Raw genomic sequence first — 22,843 nt, forward strand, 5'->3', positions numbered from 1 at the left:
GGGACACCCGGTCTGTTCCTGTTACATGCGTCATGTGAGTGAGAGGACACCCGGACTGTCTTTATTACATACATCATGTGAGTGAGGGGACACCCGGACTGTCCCTATTACATGCTTCATGTGAGTGAGGGGACACCTGGACTGTCTCTATTACATGCATCATGTGAGTGAGGGGACGCCCGGACTGTCCCTTTTACATGCGTCATGTGAGTGAGGGGACGCCCGGACTGTCCCTATTACATGCATCATGTGAGTGAGGGGACACCTGGGCTGTCTCTATTACATGCGTCATGTTAGTGAGAGGACACCCGGACTGTCCCTATTAAATGCGTCATGTGAGTGAGAGGACACCCGGACTGTCTCTATTACATACATTATGTGAGTGAGGGGACGCCCGGACTGTCCCTATTACATGCGTCATGTGAGTGAGGGGACAGGCGTACTCTTCCTTTTACATGCGTCATGTGAGTGAGGGGACGCCCGGACTGTCCCTATTACATGTGTCATGTGAGTGAGGGGACGCCCGGACTGTCCCTATTACATGCGTCATGTGAGTGAGAGGACACCCGGACTGTCTTTATTACATACATCATGTGAGTGAGGGGACGCCCGGACTTTCCCTATTACATGCGTCATGTGAGTGAGGGGACACCCGGACTATCTCTATTACATACATCATGTGAGTGAGGGGACGCCTGGACTGTCCCTATTACATGCGTCATGTGTGTGAGGAGACACCTGGATTGTCCATATTATGGGGGTCATTCCGAGTTGTTCGCTCGTTATTTTTTTCTCGCAACGGAGCGATTAGTCGCTAATGCGCATGCGCAATGTCCGCAGTGCGACTGCGCCAAGTAAATTTGCTATGCAGTTAGGTATTTTACTCACGGCATTACGAGGTTTTTTCTTCGTTCTGGTGATCGTAATGTGATTGACAGGAAGTGGGTGTTTCTGGGCGGAAACTGGCCGTTTTATGGGTGTGTGCGAAAAAACGCTACCGTTTCTGGGAAAAACGCGGGAGTGGCTGGAGAAACGGAGGAGTGTCTGGGCGAACGCTGGGTGTGTTTGTGACGTCAAACCAGGAACGACAAGCACTGAACTGATCGCAGATGCCGACTAAGTCTTGAGCTACTCAGAAACTGCTTAGAAGTGTCTATTCGCAATTTTGCTAATCTTTCGTTCGCAATTTTGATAAGCTAAGATTCACTCCCAGTAGGCGGCGGCTTAGCGTGTGCAAAGCTGCTAAAAGCAGCTTGTGAGTGAACAACTCGGAATGACCCCCTATATGTTGCACATTTGCATTTTTGGATGTTTTCTGCGTTTTCCTGCAGAAGTTTTCTGGGAAAGTATAAATGATTCACATTGGAAATAGAAGGTGACACCGGGTCTCCGCCATCATTCATACTGTAGAGCGTGCGTTTCGGTACCGCCCTCTAAGTACTGACACATATAAGACACAGCTCCACATAACCTGGAGAATACGTGTCGCAGCTCCATCTTTACCTTAGCCGGCTGCTCTTATTGGCCAGTGTACATTTTGCCACACACACCGCCATCTTACTGTGCGCTACAGTTGAAATATAAGGGCTTTGCCGCAAATCTGGCCATGAATCGTCATCAAACATTATTTTGCACAGTGAATTTGCAGATTGGCGCTTTGTCGTAACTGTACTCCAGAGAAATTAAATCGCCTGACTACTTGTTCATCCCAAACGCAATGTTAGCAAATGAGCCCCATTGGCAACTCTGGATACCACGTCACCGCAACGGAACAAGCCGAGTCGTTTCAGTGACCTTGTGGCAGCGCACTGTGTGGAGGACTCCGATAAGGACTTACCTGTTGGATTCAGGAAGGTAAGTAGGCCAGTGATTAGGACCAGCGATGAGATTCCCCTGCCTCCTCCTGCCATGATGGGGTCGTGGCGTGATCTATTCGGTAACACGTTGAGGTGATAATAAGATTACAGGCAGCCCTGTCACCGCTGAGCTGGGATTATACTCATTGCTCTCTGCGTGCAGGGTCTGGGTGTCTGGTTCTGGACCCAGCAGTCACGGAGTTAATCATTATCCAGGCCCCTGGTGTTTTTGTGGACCCTGGCGTTGTTTAAGCAGAGTGAGACCTCCCCACCTGACAAAGGGCGAGTTCTGTCCCCTCCTCACCGTGTCACCGACACCAGGCCACACACAGAGCCGCAGTGTATCAGTTATACAAGTATAGGAGTTGTTGTCTCTCAGTGTCACGCAGGATGGCGTCTGTGTCTGCCCATCTGATTCCCATGGTTACGTATTGGCTGCCCACACTTGTAGGGGTGTGGTACCCCTGTAATATCATTGTCAGGGGGAGAGAGAGTGGTGTCAGGTCTCCTGTGCATATGGTAGATTTGTGGGAATGAGGGACATTATAGGGACCTGCGCCTGGCGCTGTGACAGATTAAACCGCAAAGTGTGCAATATTGCTTCTCATTATAGCGCCTGCGCAGGTGTCAGTGTACATATTACGCAGGCGCTAAATTATAAAGTCGGCATTAAAATAATGTAAAAAATATATAATAGCTACAAGACGCTGAGTGGCCTATTCATCAAATGCAGATTTCTCTATCTCTACTCATTGCCGCAATTTCATGGCTAAGTAATAGGAAACAAAAATTTCCAGACGCAGCTGAGGAAAACTCACGTGCAGGCGAGTACAGGGTTCCTTATTGCACCTTACGCCAGGACTTCGGTTTCGGGCTTCCAAATGCAGATTTTGTAAAGAAAAAACATTAAAAAAAAAAAACAATTAAAGATAAAATGTTAAAAAAGTTACTATCGCTGTGATAAGAAAACCTTTTTTTGGACATATAAAGCATTTTTTTCTATATTATATCTATCACATCTGCTAGATAACGTAGAGCTGGAGATACCGGTAACGTCGCTGGGTCTGTGTCGCTCGCGTCCGTCTGCGATTTTCCCTATGTTTTGAATTCAGATGTATGCGCAGTTGTTCCATATCAGGACTTCACAGATGAGTCTGACACATTGTCTATGAGAAACATGCAGTAAGCGGCTTGTGAAGACACCCTGCAATACCGGCTTATGGCCATTGCAGGCTGTGGTGATTGATAGATAAGGAGAAGACCTAAATCCAGTGAATGCGCCCATTTTACACTGATTTTAGGGCTTTTCTGGCCTCATGATAAATAGGTTCCTGAATCTTTGGCGATATTCTGTGTGCAGTTTATCCTTGCTGCAAAATAATTTGTTATTTCTCCAATCCCCTCACTTCATGGGTCACAGATCACGAGAACATTACGTGAGGCACCGGGGTGGTGCGGGATTTCTGGGTATTAGTTGTTACATGCAATAAATAGTTTGAAATCTATATACAAAAGTGATAATAAAAAGAAGTCTTATCCATCAGTCTTTATAGTCTTATTTCCCCCCTAGAAGTTCTGAGTTTCCTACCACTTTTATTGTCATGCAGATGGGCGGTGAAACACAAGTTCCATCTAAACCTCTCCCATCCTCCTTTTGCTATTATCCATATTGCTGAGCGAGAAGCTGGTTAATAAACTCAGGTTGAACAAGGTCAGAGGGAGAGGTAGCCTATTGCGTTTCTAGGTTAAACCAGCAAATTTATGTAAACACATTGGGCAAGGTGCCCCTCGTCCACACGCCTCCTCTGTATGAGCAGCGTTTTCTGTATTGTAGGCTGATTTTCAAATGGAGTCTATGCTGGAGGGGCAGTAGGTGGCGCTGTGTATTTAGCTATATTTGTGTAGTCTCTTTATGTTGTGCAAGTATACTCTAATATACCATCTTCCCTTTTTTAATCCTACATATTATCTTCTGAAGTTTTAAATGTCCCGGTCACAGTAAAGATCATCCATGCACATTTGATGCTTGAACAGAAAAGCAGATTTTACAGCAGGTTATTGGCCGAGACACAGAACAACGGAGAAAAAGCCATTGAAATATGCAAGTGAGAAAGTCAACACTGTATTTCAAAGCGAGTAAAGAAAAAAAAAAAAAACAGAGCTAAAACAAGCAGTGTCTAGCCTGAATACCAGCTGCTTTCTTAATTATGTAATCAATGCAATGGCTTATTTGTTTGTCAGTGTCAGTTATCTAGTTGCCTTGTTAGGATGGAGGGGCTTCTCTAACAGGACAGACACAGAGGAGGTGCTTCAGAGGTGGGCAGAGGGAAACCATGGGATGCAATTGTTTGATGGTTTACCTCTGGGCATGCCTCTGAGGTGCACTGCGATGGTTACAGGAGATCCATGCAATTTTGACAGGCTTTTCTGGGTTGTAATGGGGGATGGGTGTGGCTGTCAGGCGCAGCGTGTTGCGGGCATGTTGATGTCAGTGACTGCGTCCAAAGATGCAAATGTTAGACAACATTTCTATAGGTTTTACTTTTAATGCACAATTGCTATTTATTTGTTGAATTTTGGTGTTTGGAAAAAAAATACAGTGAATGAATGAATTGAAAAAGTTTTGCAGTCGATACAATAATATATTTTCCAGTTGAGTCATTAATACATACATTTTATAAAGGCCTTAAAACTGGATCCTTGGGAATGAAATTATACCAGTTTACCAACCTCGAGACTCCTCTACTCTGCTCACAGGTGACGGGATGAGGTCACCGACTGTTACAATCCGCAGTGCCACGCCTTCCTGGATTTGGCCATGCCCCCAATACCTGGGCTTCTGACCAGTCTCAGCAGCCAGGACCCCTCTGCGCAGCTCACAGGTGACGGGATGAGGTCACTGACTGTTACACAGCAGGGGAACCATAGAATCAGATATCTAAATGCTGCCACTGTGGACTCCCCATTACCTGATGTGTCATTAATAAACTGAAGTTAAGGGAACGGTTACCCCTGGAGTCAGGTAGGGTCTGTAAGGGCAGCCACCCTGTGCAATTATTATTGTGCAGTGTATGGCGTGACCGAGCACCAATTATCAGATGGTATATGGCATACTGGCCGACCCTATAGTTGCCCCGTGTCGCAGCCAAGTGCCAGGTGCGGGAGTGTCACGTCTACGCTGTGCTGCAATTACTGTGTGAGGGACTGCAGACTCGCATGTTACAAGTTTATAATGGAAGAAATAAACGGAACTACTTTGAGATCAGTTTGCGTGAAAGACACGAAGACGACTATATTTCATTATATCCGTTTATTCATTTTTATGTCATTTTATTTGAATTTTTACATTGTGTCAGATTTTATCGTCATTGTTTCATCATTTATTATTCATTTGCTACAAATTCTGTTTTATATCATAGAACATTCTATATTAATGATCATACAAATTCCCCGTGACGGATTAAGTGATCTATATATTGCCCACATGTGATATCTGTGCCCTCACTGCTAACACTAAATGTCACCATGCAGAGACCGCTGTATAATAAGCACCTGGTACTCTCTAATGATCGCTGCACTTACCAGGGTGGGATACCGGCGTTATAGACTGCTATACCGTACGTAGGCTATGTACAGAGATGTCTAACTGCCAGCGCTGCACACAGTGTGGTGGAGATGTACCAAACGTCTATGAAAGGACAGGAGCTGATTAGTTACTTTCACAAGGGGGGTCATTCCGAGTTGATCGCTAGCTGCTTTCGTTTGCTGAGCAGCGGTCAGGCAAAAAAACCCGGCACTTCTGTGCATGCATATGCGGCGCAATGCGCACGCGCATCGTACTATTACAACGAACGATGTAGTTTCACACAAGGTCTAGCGAAGCTTTTCAGTCGCACGGCTGACCGCAGAGTGATTGACAGGAAGTGGGTGTTTCTGGGTGTCAACTGACCGTTTTCAGGGAGTGTTTGAAAAAACGCAGGCGTGGCTGGGCGAACGCAGGGCGTGTTCGTGACATCAAAACAGGAACTGAACAGTCTGAAGTGATCGCAAGAGCTGAGTAGGTCTGAAGCTACTCTGAAACTGCACAAAATTATTTTGTAGCCGCTCTGTGATCCTTTCGTTCGCATTTCTGGTAAGCTAAAATACACTCCCACTGGGAGGCGGCATAGCGTTTGCACGGCTTCTAAAAACTGCTAGCGAGCGAACAACTCGGAATGACCACCAAGGTCTCCACTTTATCACTCTCCAAGGCTTGGTACATCTCCCCTCTAATGTAATTAAACTTCTCCCTATTACTCAGGGGCAGAACAGTGCGTCACTGCAGTAGGGGGCACCAGGAGAGATTGGGAAGGGGGTAGCGGCAGCAACTCCTAGCTTTCCTTCCTTTAGATCACTTCTGGTGACTATCACTGATTGCAATGCATACTAGTGCCCTTATTTATCAATGAGTGATACATTTCACCAGCCAATCCGCTCCTAACTGTCATTTTTCACACCCAGCCTGTGACATGGAAGTTAGGAGCGGATTGGCTGGTGCAATTTATCACTCACAGTGAAATGTATCACTCATTGATAAATAAGGGCATAGGTTTTCTATTTTAGCCTCTAACCAGAATACCCTCTATGGGAGAGGTAGAGAGTGTGCTGGAACTACAACTCCCAGCATGCTCTGGGAGTACACTACAGCTGGAGAGCCTCAGGGTGCCTGCCACAAGATACATACTAGTACTTTGGTCACGTGGTCATGCATCCCATCATGCACCTGCAATGACTACTTCTTCTTACTCAGAAGCTTCCTGCGCTGGGGTAGCACGGACTCCATCCAGGCCATGGTAAGCTGTCTGGCCTCTTCCCAGCTATAGCGAGGCTTGTACTCCATATCCCGCTGGGCCTTCCTGTAGGAGAAGTTGAAGGTGGTATTCAGCAGTATCAGTAGGTGCCTGGTGAACGGCGGCACGTACCTGACAAATGGCCGAAGAAGGACACTGGCCACCTCCAACAGAAAGGCCACAAAGTAGAGCAGCGGAAATGGCATGGCCAGTCTGTCCTCCACTCCCAGGCCCAGCTCCTTGCCCAGGGCGTAATTTAAGTCTGAGTAGCTCATAGCAGGGGTGTCGTCAGAGATGTAGTAAAAGTTTCCTGCAACTTTTTTAGCCCTGTCCGGGTTTCTCATTGCCCGAGCAGCCAGTATATGCGCCCAGGCAACATTACCCACATACACGGGATTGACCAAGGCTTCCTTCCTCGAGATGCGGTGGAACACGCTGCCATTTAGTACAGCCTGGTCGAGGTGCAGCAGCAGGAACTGAGACCCTTCTCCGAAGATGTACGTTGGCCGCAGGGAGCATGTGGCGAGAGTTCCTCCATCTTGGAGTTCCCGGCCATTGGCCCTCAACACGGCCTGCTCGGCCTGACTCTTGCTCTGTCCATAGCAGAATCCCAAGTTACTCTCGTACACCAGTTCCTCATTCCCGTCTACGATGGGGTCACCTCGGGTATTGGGGCCCACCACCTCAATACTGCTGGTGTAGATAAAGTGCCGCACGTTGTTCTGCACGCAGGCCTCCAGAAGCTTCTCCGTACCTGGGACAGAATAAAACATGGTTCAGGGCAAATTTCGCATTATCGGCCTCCAGAGCCCATTCTCTAAACTTGGGGAATAACTATCCCACAGCTGTAGTCCCTAAGGGTTTTCCGAAGAAAACATTACACGATATGAATACATATTGGTGTACTGTATACAGTCTGAAGATTTTGTAGAATATAAGATAGTAGAGCGGGAAGAGTAGGGATCGCTAAGGACTCTAGAACATCAGATCTGCTCATGGTTATGATTTAAGCTTCTTCTAGGGCTCCGTCACAATTATTGGGTTCAGAATTAGAATGTACAAATCCGTGAGGATCAAATTAGCTGTAACATGGACTCATTTTTACGTTCTTTTTGTTTTTCCATTTGAACCAGATCACCTACAGGTAACCAACCCTCCTGAGATCCAACTTGTAAAAGAATAGGTCTCACAGGATGGGTATTGAGATCACAGGGAGAGGGGGCAGTGGTGGGAACATTTAATAACCCATTCGCCATATATGAGGGGGGGGGGGGGGGGGGTCTCCTGTTGACACCATTACAGGTGTAGGTTACGTACAAGAGCAAAGAGCAGAGTCTCAGGGAAATGATGGGAATCAGTACCGGGGGGGGGGGGGGGGGAGAACAATCCCTACGAGTGGGAGGTGAGGTGTGAGGAGCAATTACTATAGGGAAGGGTACGATGGGGAACACTCCTCTGAGGAGTCATGGACTGGGGAACAGTCACCACAGTGGTGGCATGGTCTGTAGAAGGATTGGTAGATGGTGGAACATCATATAGGATGAGTCTACACAGGGAAGGCAGAATCAGTGTGGGGGCAGGGCATGACTAGTTGGGGAGGAGGGGACGAGGACAGGCGATCTGGGGGAGAAATAATGCAGGGTGAGGGCATTTCTCCTATGTGCCGTATGTGTCATACATGTCCTCCCCCCAGTAGCGGATCTTGCCACGGGCAAGCAGGACTTTTGCCCGGGGCGCCGCCTTCCGGAGGGCGCCGGCGCCATCCGGAGGGCGCCGCACCATGGCAAGATCCGCTGCTGCTGTGCCGTGTGCCCCCCGCTGCCGCTGTCCCCCGCCGTGAAGGGAACTAGATGCGTAGCGTCTAGTTTCCCTTCGTGGAGAGGACCTTTACTGTGCGGTGTGCGATGACGTCATCGCGCACCGCACAGCAAAGGTCCTCTCCACGAAGGGAACTAGACACGAAGCGTCTAGTTTCCCTTCGTGGAGAGGACTTTTGCTGTGCGGTGCGCGATGACATCATCGCGCACCGCACATCATTTCATCGGCGCTACTACTGTACAGGGGGCGTAAGTGACCACGCCCCCTGTATGAAGCCATGCCCCCATCGCCCGCCCGGGGCGCTCAAAACCCTCGAGCCGGCCCTGCCTCCCCCCACACGCACACCAGTATGTGTTTAGCACAGTGTTTCTGAGGGGTGGTCTTCAGTATGCCGCCTGTCGGGATCCTGGCGCTCAGTATACCGGCACCGGAATCCCGACAGCCGGCATACCGACACTTATTCTCCCTCGTGGGGGTCCACGACCCCCCTGGAGGGAGAATAAAACAGCGCGCCACCGTGCCCGCAGCGTGTAGTATGGTATGCCGGTCACCGGGAGCCCCAACCGCAGGCATACCATACTACACCCGTTTCTGAGAGGGGTGGTGGGGTAGCTAATCTAAGGAGGCCTCTGTGCAGATGTTTTGTTAGATGGGATCCCACAGTGTAGGCGTCACTGTGCTTAGGGCCTAAGGGGGAGATTTACTAAGACATGAGCCAGTGGAGGAGTTGCCCATGGCAACCAATCAGCATTGAAGCTATTTATAATTTGCATACTATACAATTGTACGGAGCAGCTGATTGGTTGCCATGCAGTGGCTAACGCAGGATTTAGCGAGGGGGGTTTCCGTGGGTGTGTATGTATATGTGCATGTATGTGTACTATACAGTATAACTATATATATATATATATATATATATATACACATATATATATATATATATATATATCTATATCTACACACATATATATACATATATACACACATACATACACATATAGCACACATTCATATACAGTATACATACACAAAAACACACATATACACAAACACACATACATACTGTACATACACCAGCGCACAAACACACATACATACAAACATACAAATAAATACACACATAAACACAGACTTGAAACTTACATGATCTAAAAGACGCTGGGAGCAGAAGGACGGCATTGCGAGGACGGAGGGAACTGCTGTGTCTGAGCATGCGCAGCCAGCAGACCCCCCGACCCCACCTCCACCCGGACATTCTGTAAGCAGAGAGCTCCATAGCTCTCTGTTGCTGCTGAAGCTCCGCGGTCATGATTGCGATCGCGGTTGCGGCTTTTGCTGAGACAGAGACAAAGCTGTCTCCGTCTCAAAAAAGAAAACTCGGCTCATCAAGGGGGGTTTCTGGGGACTCAGAAACCCTCCCTGCATGCGCCACTACCATGGGCAACTTCTCCACAGGTTCACTTGTCAACTCTTTTCACTGCTTCATGAATAGACGCATAGTGCGGTATTAGTACTGGGTAATGCAGTATGTGCGGCTGTGACGACGGATGATCTCACCTGTCACGTTGATGGCTATGAGCGTCTCCTTGCTGACTTTGCCCACCGTATCGATAATGGCTGCTGTGTGAATGACCAGGTCCACCCCCCGGCAGGATTTATGGAGGAATTCCACGTCACAGATGTCTCCTTGGAGAACCGTCACGGCTGTGTGGCCCCGGGCCCCTGGCAGGAGATAGGCACAGTTATAATCTGCAGAGCATCTCACATGTCATTCTATGCCACAAACCTGGGTTTGGTTCCAAGTCCAACCTGCCTCTCTAACCGTCTGCATAATGTATTCATTTCCCCATTCCAGTAATCACCTGGGCCCAGACCCCGCGCAGCCTGAGACCCACAAATCCGCATGGGAAGCAGACGTGGTGGGAAAATGGTGGATAAAACCACATGGGAGAGGGTCACGTGGTCACGCAGCTGAACGATGCCGCGGGTTTCTGAAGCCACGCAGGCTGGAACGCTCTGTAATATGCATATGCGGCCGGAAATAGAGGAACTGCAGCAGATATTGGAGAGATCCTATAGGCTGCGGTCTTTCCTCGTTACATCTAGGCAGGGCTGTTTCTAGCCAATTTGGCTCCCAGTGCGAGATTTAAAAATGCGCCCCCCCCATGACATAAAAAAATGTGCCCCCCCCCCCACACATCTAGATAAAAAAAAACGTGCGCGCGCACCCTGCAAGGGGGCGTGGCCTCATATAAATGGGTGTGGCCTCGTCTGAAAAGACTACCTCACAATCCAGTTTTTGACCCTGCTCCAACAGATCACGACCACCACAGGAAAAAAAAATTCTACCATATTAAGCCCCACACAGTAATGGCCCCTGCACCATATTATACCACACACCGCAATGCCGTTGATACATTAAATCCCCACACTACGGCAGGCAAGAGTCCCCATTTCACACATTACGGCAGGTGTCCCCATTTTACACATTGAGAGAGAGAGAGAGAGAGAGAGAGAGAGAATACTTATAGAGGCGATTACCGCTCTTCGGCCCGCCTCACCAGTCGCTACTCGCACCGGCCTTTCCCTCTTCCTAACTTGGATCCCCCTCTGTACTCCGCTCGGGAGGGCGGTGGAGTTTCGCGGAGTGACGGGGTTGCGTCGTGATGTAACGACGCAACCGCGTCATTCCGTGAAACTCCGCCCCCCGAGCGGGTTACTCGGGGAGAAATAGGAAGGGGAAGAAGGGAGCCACAGTTAGTGCCGCGGCGGGCGCCCAGTGCGGTTGCACTGCTCGCCTGCCCCAAGAAACGGCCCTGCATCTAGGGCAGGGAGGGCCCAATCCTATGCTCTCTCCTCAGTTCTCGGATATGTGAAAGTACTGTGCACAGGGGTCACTTACTGGGAAACTGCACATAGCTGGCAGGGAGGAAAGGAGGTACACAGTGTCCTGTCCCCTGAGGCAGGAATGTGTATATACCCTGCACTGGAAGGCACTGTTCTTGTGCTGCATGTGTGGTTATGTACTCTGTAAGGCGCTGTGGAACCCTTGTGGCGCCATATAAATAGAGGATAATAATAATACACAGGTGCAGTGATCAGAAGAATTCATAACGTACATATAAAACATAAATCTTATTATTCAATTATTAACATACATAAATCAGAACATAAACCCATTATATGAAGAATCATTGAAATAAGAGAAAGTGAGAAGAGATAAAGTGGGTAATATTATCCCGGCACGGATTCTATATTAGTCAGATACGGAGACTGCAGCGGTGGATGGGATACAGGGTATACAGTACATGGACGGTAATCCACACATCTCAATTGTCAGAATACTGAAATAAGTATTGTACTAACAGGTGTCACTGATTCCAGAATATACAGAAATGAAATTCAGTGCAAAAACAAATGAAGCCTTTGTGTGTGTTTATATCAGAGATGTGCGGCGGGCACTTTCCGTGTTTTGGATGTGGATTGGTTTTGCCAAAACCACCCTTTCGGGTTTTGGTTTTGGATCTGGATGATTTTTGATAAAAACATAAAAACAGCTAAAATCACAGAATTTGGGGGTAATTTTGATCCCATAGTATTATTAACCTCAATAACAATCATTTCCACTCATTTCCAGTCTATTCTGAACACCTCACACCTCACAATATTGTTTCTAGGCCTAAAAGGTTGCACCGAGGTCGCTGGATGTCTAAGCTAAGTGACACAAGTGTACGACACAAACACCTGGCCCATCTAGGAGTGGCACTGCAGTGTCACGCAGGATGGCCCTTCCAAAAAACACTCCCCAAACAGCACATGACGCAAAGAAAAATGAAAGAAAAAAGAGGTGCAAGATGGAATTGTCCTTGGGCCCTCCCACCCACCCTTATGTTGTATAAACAGGACATGCACACTTTAACAAACCCATCATTTCAGCGACAGGGTCTGCCACACGACTGTGACTGAAATGATTGGTTTGTTTGGGTCCCCACCAAAAAAAGAATATTAATTCGTCTCCACTGGAATCCACAATCACAGGTCCCTGTGTACCTTCTGTAGGCAATTGCTGGCAAAGGTCTTCCTGGAGGAATTTATAAATAATTCCACAATGAAGAGATGGTTTTTTGGTAGTTTGCCCAGACATGACAATGGACTTTTTCATCCCATGGACAACAACTGTTTCCACTGGTGCCTTATTCAAACAAACCACAACACCATCAGAATCCTCATCGTCAACTTCCTCCTCAGCGCCAGCTACACCTATATCCTCCTCATCCTGGTGTACTTCTACAGTGACATCCTCAATCTCAATATCAGCAACTGGACTGGCGGTGCTCCTCCCAGCACTTGCAGGGGGCGTGCAAATGGTGGTAGGAGCCTCCTCTTCCCATACAGTGTTGTGAAGGTCAGGCCTAGACATCGCAACCGCGGACACACTTGTACTCTCTTTGGGGATTTGTGGTACTGTATCTCTGAATGCACAGTTCTTTTATTTTATTTTCGAGAGGGTGGAGGGCTTCCATCTTCATGAGAAGCTGAACCACCAGTCATGAACATAGGCCAAGGCCTTAGCCTTTCCTTGCCACTTCATGTAGTGAATGGCATATTCCCAATTTTACGTTTCTCGTCAGATAATTATTATTTTCTTTCTGATTACTAATTTTTGCTTCTTGTATTTTACATGCCCTCTATGACATTGGGCATCGGCCTTAGCAGACGACGTTGATGGAATTGCATCGTCATTGTCATGACTGGTGGCAGCAGCAGCTTCAGCACTGGTACTAGGAACTGGAAGTGGTTCCTGATCTTCCACTATTTTTTCCTCCAAATTGTTGTTCTCCATTTCACAGGACAGCACCCCTTTATTATTACAGCACACAGAACAGTGCCCCTTTATTTTCACAGCACCCCTGTATTCTTACAGCATACAGGAGCAGTGTAATGTTATTTTAACAGCAGCAGCAGCACCCCTGAATTTTTACAACATACAGGGCCAGTGTAATGTTATTTGAACAGCAGCACCCCTATATTTCACAGCATACGGGAACAGTGTGCTTTTAATTTTTAACTGCACCCAAACTTTTATAGCAGACAGGGCCAGTGTAATGTTATTAAGACACCAGCACCCCTATATTTCACAGCGCCCCTGCCCCCTGTACAACACAGTGACAGCCAGGACAGCAACACCCATGTACAGCTGCAGGACCCGGCCGTAACAGCACATGAAACACCAGTGACAGCCACAGTAGCTGTCCCAAGGGTGCCGCCGCCGTCATCCCGAGGGTGCCGCCGCCGTGGCAAAATCCGCTACTGGTGCCTGTGCCGCGCGGTAGCGATGATGTCATAGCACGCCGCATGGCATTGTGGGAGCGGCCATAGACGCTAGAGGTCATAATTGACATCTAGTGTCTATGCGGTGCTATGGGAGAGATATCATGATGTCTCTCCCATAGATCCGAGGAGCAGCTCCAGCGGCTGGAGACAAAGGGCAGCAGCGGTCGGGAAGCAGGAGTGGGGATGGTGAGTATTTATTATTTTTATTTATTTTGGTAAGCGGCACAGTATTGGGGGCACAACTACTGGGGGCACAGTACTGGGGCACAACTACTGAAGGCACAGTACTGGGGGCACAGCTACAGGGGGCACAGTATTGGGGGCACAACTTCTGGGGGCACAGCTACAGGGGACACAGTACTGGGGGGTACAACTACTGAGGGCACAGTACTGGGAGACAGAGGCGTAACTAAGGCAGGGCGAGTGGGGCACGTGCCCTGGGCGCCTTGGCAGGCCCAGCAGAGAGGGGCGCCGCCGGCGGCCAGGGCATCATGCCCACCCACCCCGTCACTCTGCAATGTGAGGGGAGGAGAGCGCAGCATCTCTCCTGCCCCTCAATGCACTCACTGCCGCTGCCGCGCTGCCAGCTCTTTGTCAAGAGCACTTCTTGACAAAGGGGAAAGAATCCTTGAAACGCGTTGAAGTTATCCATGCTGTGACGAACATCTACCCCCCATGGGACGTTGTTGCTGCAGTTTTTATGTTTGTTTTATTTGATGAATAAAATCAGTGTATGTTTTTATGCACGTTGGTTTGGCTGCTTCCTGTCCACTACGTATGGGGGTCGTTTGAAAGATACCTTTCAGTGCATTCGAGACTGAAACCAAATGTAAGTGTCATTCTGTGTGACCGCTATTTGTGATAGGATCGTTTTCATCCAGACCTGTTTAAAGATACCTTTTAAGGAACGCAAGGTTGAACTGCTATGTAAGTGTCTTTTCAACCCCACGTTAACACCTGTGCACTGATCTGGAGGAAGCCACACAAGTTTGGAGTGGATTAGCACCATTTTTTAAAGTTTTAATACTTTAGACAGCGCCTGTTTTCAATCATCTTTGTATTTGCTGTATATGTGTGTGGGGATTTTGGAGGGTGAATCCCATCGATTTTAAACGGCAGCTTGAAACTGCAGCGCAGGACTACATACACATATTTTTCTTGTACTGTGGGGCATTGTATCTGGCCCTGTGGGGCATTGTATCTGGCCCTGTGGGGCATTGTAACTGGCACTGTGGGGCATTGTAACTGGCACTGTGGGGCATTGCAACTGGCACTGTGGGGCATTGTAACTGGCACTGTGGGGCATTGCAACTGGCACTGTGGGGCATTGTAACTGGCACTGTGGGACATTGTAACTGGCACTGTGGGGCATTGTAACTGGCACTGTGGGGCATTGTAACTGGCACTGTGGGGCATTGTATCTGGCACTGTGGGGCATTGCAACTGGCACTGTGGGGCATTGTATCTGGCACTGTGGGGCATTGTAACTGGTACTGTGGGGCATTGTATCTGGCACTGTGGGGCATTGCAACTGGCACTGTGGGGCATTGTAACTGGCACTGTGGGGCATTGTAACTGGCACTGTGGGACATGTATCTGGCACTGTGGGGCATTGTAACTGGCACTGTGGGACATGTATCTGGCACTGTGGGACATTGTATCTGGCACGGTGGGGCATGTATCTGGCACGGTGGGGCATGTATCTGGCACGGTGGGGCATGTATCTGGCACCGTGGGGCATGTATCTGGCACTGTGGGGCATGTATCTGGCACTGTGGGGCATTGCAACTGGCACTGTGGGGCATTGTATCTGACACTGTGTGGCACTGTGTATCTGGCACTGTGTATCTGGCACTGTGGGGCATTGTAACTGGCACTGTGGGGCATTATATCTGGCACTGTGGGGCAATATGTATCTGGCACTGTGGGGCAATATGTATCTGGCACTGTGGGGCAATATGTATCTGGCACTGTGGGGCAATATGTATCTGGCACTGTGGGGCACTGTGTATCTGTCACTGTGGATCTGACACTGTGGGGCACTGTGTATCTGGCACTGTGGGGGCAATGTGTATCTGGCACTGTGGGGCACTGTGTATCTGGCACTGTGGGGCACTGTGTATCTGCTCCTGTCATGTGTTTGAAAAATGACAGCTGGGAGCTGATTGGCTGGAGCACCACTTATCATACAAGTTTTATCATCCACAACGAGTTTTATCACTCGTTGATAAATGGTCCCCTTATTCTGCATATGAACACCCATTGCCGGTTAGTTACAAGTGGAGACGCGGCTGAAATGTGGTTGTTGCGAAATGCATGGCAGCTGCCGAACATTGCGTGCGCAGCCTGCGGTGATTGTGCAAATTGCGTGACCTGTTTGCAGGCGGACACGCGTGCAATGCTGAATCAGGCCCACAGTATACACTGTACTAGCAGGAAGATACTGGACATGTATGGTGTGCGTTCTCAGTAGACACAATAACAATATTCCTATTTTGGAACCTACTCCCCCAAATTCCTCCCTCTGATTCTCCGTCCGCAGAGATGAGTTTGGATAACGTCTTTCTCCCCCAGCTAGCCACAATACACACTTACATCCACCCTGCCTATGTATAGTCATACCCTCATGCCACGTCCGCCTACCTCTGACCATTGGCCACAGACAGCCGGACAGTGCTGGTGGGTTAGAAGGTGACTTACCCTCGCAGGTCTCCAGGAGGTCCGCACTGAGGGTTTTATCCAGGACTCGAAGCTCTGACAGACCCTCTTCCAGCAGCATCTGCACAATCCTCTGCCCCACGAAGCCACTGGCCCCGGTCACCAGGCATGAAGCCCCCGCTGATGGTGAAGGCATGGTGGCAGCAGATCTCCAGCCAGAGGGCTCTCCGTGACAGGAATCCTGGTCAGAGGAGGTCACTGGGGATCACAGATGGACTCTTACTACTTAGATTTCGGGTTCCCAAGTAGCGAAGTCACATTAGTAATGGAATCACAGAGGGGCTGCTGTACAGAGCATCGTCTATCCAAAGTCTGATGATGTGTGGCACCGTGCCCCCCCCTATATCTCAGCGTCCTTGTCTGCCCCTCACACCCACCCATTCAGCCTCTTTCTCCACTTTTAGCTGAAGGACATTTTCCTGACAGGAACCTTGAATGTGGAGCTGACACAGCGCCTCTCTCCTCCGCCTCCCTATATGTATATCTGCAATCCTGTGTACAAGAAGTATTATACCCCAGGGCAGGTACACAGGGGCAGCGCCATGTGCTGGGCATGGCAGGGAAAGGCTGAGTAGGCTCCTGGATAAGGACATGAGCAGGGTGCATTGGGGTATAGCCAGATATTAATATGTATTCATTTATTTACAGCGCACACATATTCCACATCTTTCCCAGTGGAGCTTACACTCTATGGCAGGCATTCCCAACCACGGTCCTCAAGGCACACCAACAGGGCAGGTTTTAGTGATATCCAGGCTGCAGCACAGATGGTTAAATCAAAATAACTGAGCTACTAATTAAGTCACCTGTGCTGAAGCCTGGATATCACTAAAACCTGCACTGTTGGTGTGCCTTGAGGACCGTGGATGGGAATGCCTGCTCTATGGAGTAGCTGTAGTATGTGTTGTTATGGGGGAGAGGTGGGATCAGCGCACACTTGGGTTCATTTTTTGTTTGTCCGGAGCCAATTAACCTACCAGTATATTTTTGGATTGTGGGAGGAAACCGGAGTACTCGAAGGAAACCCACACAAGCACAGGGAGAATATACAAACTCCACACAGTTAGGGCATACTTACCTACCTGACCCTCTCCATGAGGGAGAAAATGCTCTGTTCCTGGACTCTCCTGGTAATGTATGATTGCCATCACCTGTGGTGAGCTGGGTAATTGATAAGAAAGGTGTTTCACCACAGGTGATGGCAATCATACATTACCAGGAAAGTCCAGGAACAGAGCATTTTCTCCCTCATGGAGAGGGGCAGGTAGGCAAGTATGAGTTAGGGCCATGGTGGGAATGGAACCCATGACCTCAGTGCTGTGAGGCAGTAATGCTAACCATTACACCATCCGTGCTGTCCAAACACACGCATATATAAATACTGTGGGCCAGATGTACTAAGCTTGAAAAGTGATAAATATCACTGTGATAAAGCACCAGCCAATCGGCTCCTAACTGTCATTTTTCAAACACAGCCTGTGACATGGCAGTTAGGAGCCGATTGGATGGTGCTTTATCACAGTGATATTTATCACTTTTCAGGCTTAGTACATCTCCCCCTGTATATACAGTGTGGAAAAACCCTTATAAAAAGGAAATGTGTAAGGAAATGTTATCCAGTGTCTACATGTATGAGATGGGAGTGGGGGATACAGTTTTTACGGTATGGCACCAGTATGGCGGCCATCTTGAAGTAGTCCACCTTGGATGCAACTATTTTTTTTAAATTGGGAAGGTAGTCATGTGATATATCATACAGATGCAGAAATTCCTAAGAAAAACAATGGTGTTCTTCTTAACGTATCTTTATTCATTCTCGGGTGTTAACTGAGTTTTATTTTGCAGGTAATTTATAAAACCCGAGAATGGAATGGAATGGAATGGAATGGAATGAATGGAATGGAATGAATGGAATGGAATGAATGGAATGGAATGAATGGAATGGAATGAATGGAATGAATGGAATGGAATGGAATGAATGGAATGGAATGAATGGAATGGATGGAATGGAATGGAATGAATGGAATGAATGGAATGAATGGAATGAATGGAATGGAATGGAATGGATGGAATGGAATGGAATGAATGGAATGAATGGAATGAATGGAATGGAATGAATGGAATGGAATGAATGGAATGAATGGAATGAATGGAATGGAATGAATGGAATGAATGGAATGGAATGAATGGAATGAATGGAATGGAATGAATGGAATGGAATGGAATGAATGGAATGGAATGAATGGAATGGAATGGAATGGAATGGAATGGAATGAATGGAATGAATGGAATGAATGGAATGGAATGGATGGAATGGAATGAATGGAATGAATGGAATGAATGGAATGGAATGAATGGAATGGAATGGAATGGAATGGAATGGAATGAATGGAATGAATGGAATGAATGGAATGGAATGGATGGAATGGAATGAATGGAATGAATGGAATGAATGGAATGGAATGAATGGAATGGAATGGAATGGAATGAATGGAATGAATGGAATGGAATGGATGGAATGGAATGAATGGAATGAATGGAATGAATGGAATGGAATGAATGGAATGGAATGGAATGGAATGGAATGAATGGAATGGAATGGATGGAATGGAATGAATGGAATGAATGGAATGAATGGAATGGAATGAATGGAATGAATGGAATGGAATGGAATGGATGGAATGGAATGGAATGAATGGAATGAATGGAATGAATGGAATGGAATGAATGGAATGGAATGGAATGGAATGAATGGAATGAATGGAATGAATGGAATGGAATGAATGGAATGGAATGAATGGAATGGATGGAATGGAATGGAATGAATGGAATGAATGGAATGAATGGAATGAATGGAATGGAATGGAATGGATGGAATGGAATGGAATGAATGGAATGAATGGAATGAATGGAATGGAATGAATGGAATGGAATGAATGGAATGAATGGAATGAATGGAATGGAATGAATGGAATGAATGGAATGGAATGAATGGAATGAATGGAATGGAATGAATGGAATGGAATGGAATGAATGGAATGGAATGAATGGAATGGAATGGAATGGAATGGAATGAATGGAATGAATGGAATGGAATGGATGGAATGGAATGAATGGAATGAATGGAATGAATGGAATGGAATGAATGGAATGGAATGGAATGGAATGAATGGAATGAATGGAATGAATGGAATGGAATGGATGGAATGGAATGAATGGAATGAATGGAATGAATGGAATGGAATGAATGGAATGGAATGGAATGGAATGAATGGAATGAATGGAATGGAATGGATGGAATGGAATGAATGGAATGAATGGAATGAATGGAATGGAATGAATGGAATGGAATGGAATGGAATGGAATGAATGGAATGGAATGGATGGAATGGAATGAATGGAATGAATGGAATGAATGGAATGGAATGAATGGAATGAATGGAATGGAATGGAATGGATGGAATGGAATGGAATGAATGGAATGAATGGAATGAATGGAATGGAATGAATGGAATGGAATGGAATGGAATGGAATGAATGGAATGAATGGAATGGAATGGAATGAATGGAATGAATGGAATGAATGGAATGGAATGAATGGAATGAATGGAATGGAATGAATGGAATGGAATGAATGGAATGGAATGAATGGAATGAATGGAATGGAATGGAATGAATGGAATGAATGGAATGGAATGAATGGAATGAATGGAATGGAATGAATGGAATGGAATGAATGGAATGGAATGAATGGAATGAATGGAATGGAATGGAATGAATGGAATGAATGGAATGGAATGGAATGAATGGAATGAATGGAATGGAATGGAATGAATGGAATGGAATGGAATGAATGGAATGAATGGAATGAATGGAATGAATGGAATGGAATGAATGGAATGGAATGAATGGAATGGAATGGAATGAATGGAATGGAATGGAATGAATGGAATGAATGGAATGAATGGAATGGAATGAATGGAATGAATGGAATGGAATGAATGGAATGGAATGAATGGAATGGAATGGAATGAATGGAATGAATGGAATGGAATGAATGGAATGGAATGGATGGAATGGAATGAATGGAATGGATGGAATGGAATAGCTGCTCCTGTGAGATCCTGGAACTAATAAACATAGAACAACAGGACAGACCAAGCACTCACAGGGGGATATTCAGAGATAGGCGCAGAGTGCGGCATACGCAGCCAGATCCGCGTTCATCTCTGCACATGCTGGGGCCGCCTACCACAGGGCAAGGCCGCCAGAATGTGTGAGGCCGCCTCCCGATGCGTCCGCAATTAGATTGTGGATAATTTTGGACGCATTGGATCTATGGTAGTGAGCCTGGCTGCGCTGTCAGACGGTCAACAGACATATTTTTTTGGGAGCTGCTGCGTGTGACGTCACACAACGCCCCTGAAAACGGTCCTGGACAGTTCCCTATATAGTGGCTGCATGGGAGCTGTGCTGTATACTGTCTGCATGGGAGCTGTGCTGTATACTGGCTGCATGGGAGCTGTGCTGTATACTGGCTGCATGGGAGCTGTGCTGTATACTGGCTGCATGGGAGCTGTGCTGTATACTGGCTGCATGGGAGCTGCACTGTATACTGGCTGCATGGGACCTGTGCTGTATACTGTCTGCATGGGAGCTGTGCTGTATACTGGCTGCATGGGAGCTGTGCTGTATACTGGCTGCATGGGAGCTGTGCTGTATACTGGCTGCATGGGAGCTGTGCTGTATACTGGCTGCATGGGAGCTGTGCTGTATACTGGCTGCATGGGAGCTGTGCTGTATACTGGCTGCATGGGAGCTGTGCTGTATACTGGCTGCATGGGAGCTGCACTGTATACTGGCTGCATGGGACCTGTGCTGTATACTGTCTGCATGGGAGCTGTGCTGTATACTGGCTGCATGGGAGCTGTGCTGTATACTGGCTGCATGGGAGCTGTGCTGTATACTGGCTGCATGGGAGCTGTGCTGTATACTGGCTGCATGGGAGCTGTGCTGTATACTGGCTGCATGGGAGCTGTGCTGTATACTGACTGCATGGGAGCTGTGCTGTATACTGGCTGCATGGAAGCTGTGCTGTACACTGGCTGCATGGGAGCTGTGCTGTATACTGGCTGCATGGGAGCTGCACTGTATACTGGCTGCATGGGAGCTGTGCTGTATACTGGCTGCATGGGAGCTGTGCTGTATACTGGCTGCATGGGAGCTGTGCTGTATACTGGCTGCATGGGAGCTGTGCTGTATACTGACTGCATGGGAGCTGTGCTGTATACTGGCTGCATGGAAGCTGTGCTGTACACTGGCTGCATGGGAGCTGTGCTGTATACTGGCTGCATGGGAGCTGCACTGTATACTGGCTGCATGGGAGCTGTGCTGTATACTGGCTGCATGGGAGCTGTGCTGTATACTGGCTGCATGGGAGCTGTGCTGTATACTGGCTGCATGGGAGCTGTGCTGTATACTGGCTGCATGGGAGCTGCACTGTATACTGGCTGCATGGGAGCTGCACTGTATACTGGCTGCATGGGAGCTGTGCTGTATACTGGCTGCATGGGAGCTGTGCTGTATAGTGGCTGCATGGGAGATGTGCTGTATACTGGCTGCATGGGAGATGTGCTGTATACTGGCTGCATGGGAGCTGTGCTGTATAGTGGCTGCATGGGAGCTGTGCTGTATAGTGGCTGCATGGGAGCTGTGCTGTATACTGGCTGCATGGGAGCTGTGCTGTATACTGGCTGCATGGGAGCTGTGCTGTATAGTGGCTGCATGGGAGCTGTGCTGTATACTGGCTGCATGGGAGATGTGCTGTATACTGGCTGCATGGGAGATGTGCTGTATACTGGCTGCATGGGAGCTGTGCTATATAGTGGCTGCATGGGAGCTGTGCTGTATACTGGCTGCATGGGAGCTGTGCTGTATAGTGGCTGCATGGGAGATGTGCTGTATACTGGCTGCATGGGAGATGTGCTGTATACTGGCTGCATGGGAGCTGTGCTGTATACTGGCTGCATGGGAGCTGTGCTGTATAGTGGCTGCATGGGAGATGTGCTGTATACTGGCTGCATGGGAGCTGCACTGTATACTGGCTGCATGGGAGCTGTGCTGTATAGTGGCTGCATGGGAGATGTGCTGTATACTGGCTGCATGGGAGATGTGCTGTATACTGGCTGCATGGGAGCTGTGCTGTATACTGGCTGCATGGGAGCTGTGCTGTATAGTGGCTGCATGGGAGATGTGCTGTATACTGGCTGCATGGGAGATGTGCTGTAT

The 22,843-nt window shown here is 47.8% G+C and overlaps 2 protein-coding genes across 6 annotated transcripts in view; both read right to left on the reverse strand.

Moving 5' to 3' along the window:
- Positions 1-2,188, reverse strand: part of PLA1A (phospholipase A1 member A) — a 95,397-nt gene extending 93,209 nt beyond the window's left edge. The window contains exon 1 of the mRNA XM_063956869.1: positions 1,838-2,188. Coding sequence (XP_063812939.1) covers positions 1,838-1,910 — 73 coding nt within the window. The 5' untranslated portion in view covers positions 1,911-2,188. The remainder of the gene's footprint in view (positions 1-1,837) is intronic.
- A 2,963-nt stretch (positions 2,189-5,151) lies between these two features.
- Positions 5,152-22,843, reverse strand: part of LOC135050391 (2-Hydroxyacid oxidase 2-like) — a 134,513-nt gene continuing 116,821 nt past the window's right edge. For 4 of the 5 annotated variants that reach the window (XM_063956872.1, XM_063956873.1, XM_063956870.1 and 1 more), the window contains exons 8-9: positions 10,061-10,225; positions 5,152-7,439 (exon numbers count right to left, since the gene is read on the reverse strand). In XM_063956872.1, the coding sequence (XP_063812942.1) occupies positions 6,628-7,439; positions 10,061-10,225 (977 nt within the window). In that variant the 3' untranslated portion in view covers positions 5,152-6,627. Of the gene's footprint in view, positions 7,440-10,060; positions 10,226-16,537; positions 16,898-22,843 lie in introns of those variants that run through there. The other variant, XM_063956874.1, reaches the window with a different exon arrangement.

This window comes from Pseudophryne corroboree, chromosome 2 (genome assembly GCF_028390025.1).
Source record: "Pseudophryne corroboree isolate aPseCor3 chromosome 2, aPseCor3.hap2, whole genome shotgun sequence".
Lineage (NCBI taxonomy): Eukaryota > Metazoa > Chordata > Amphibia > Anura > Myobatrachidae > Pseudophryne > Pseudophryne corroboree.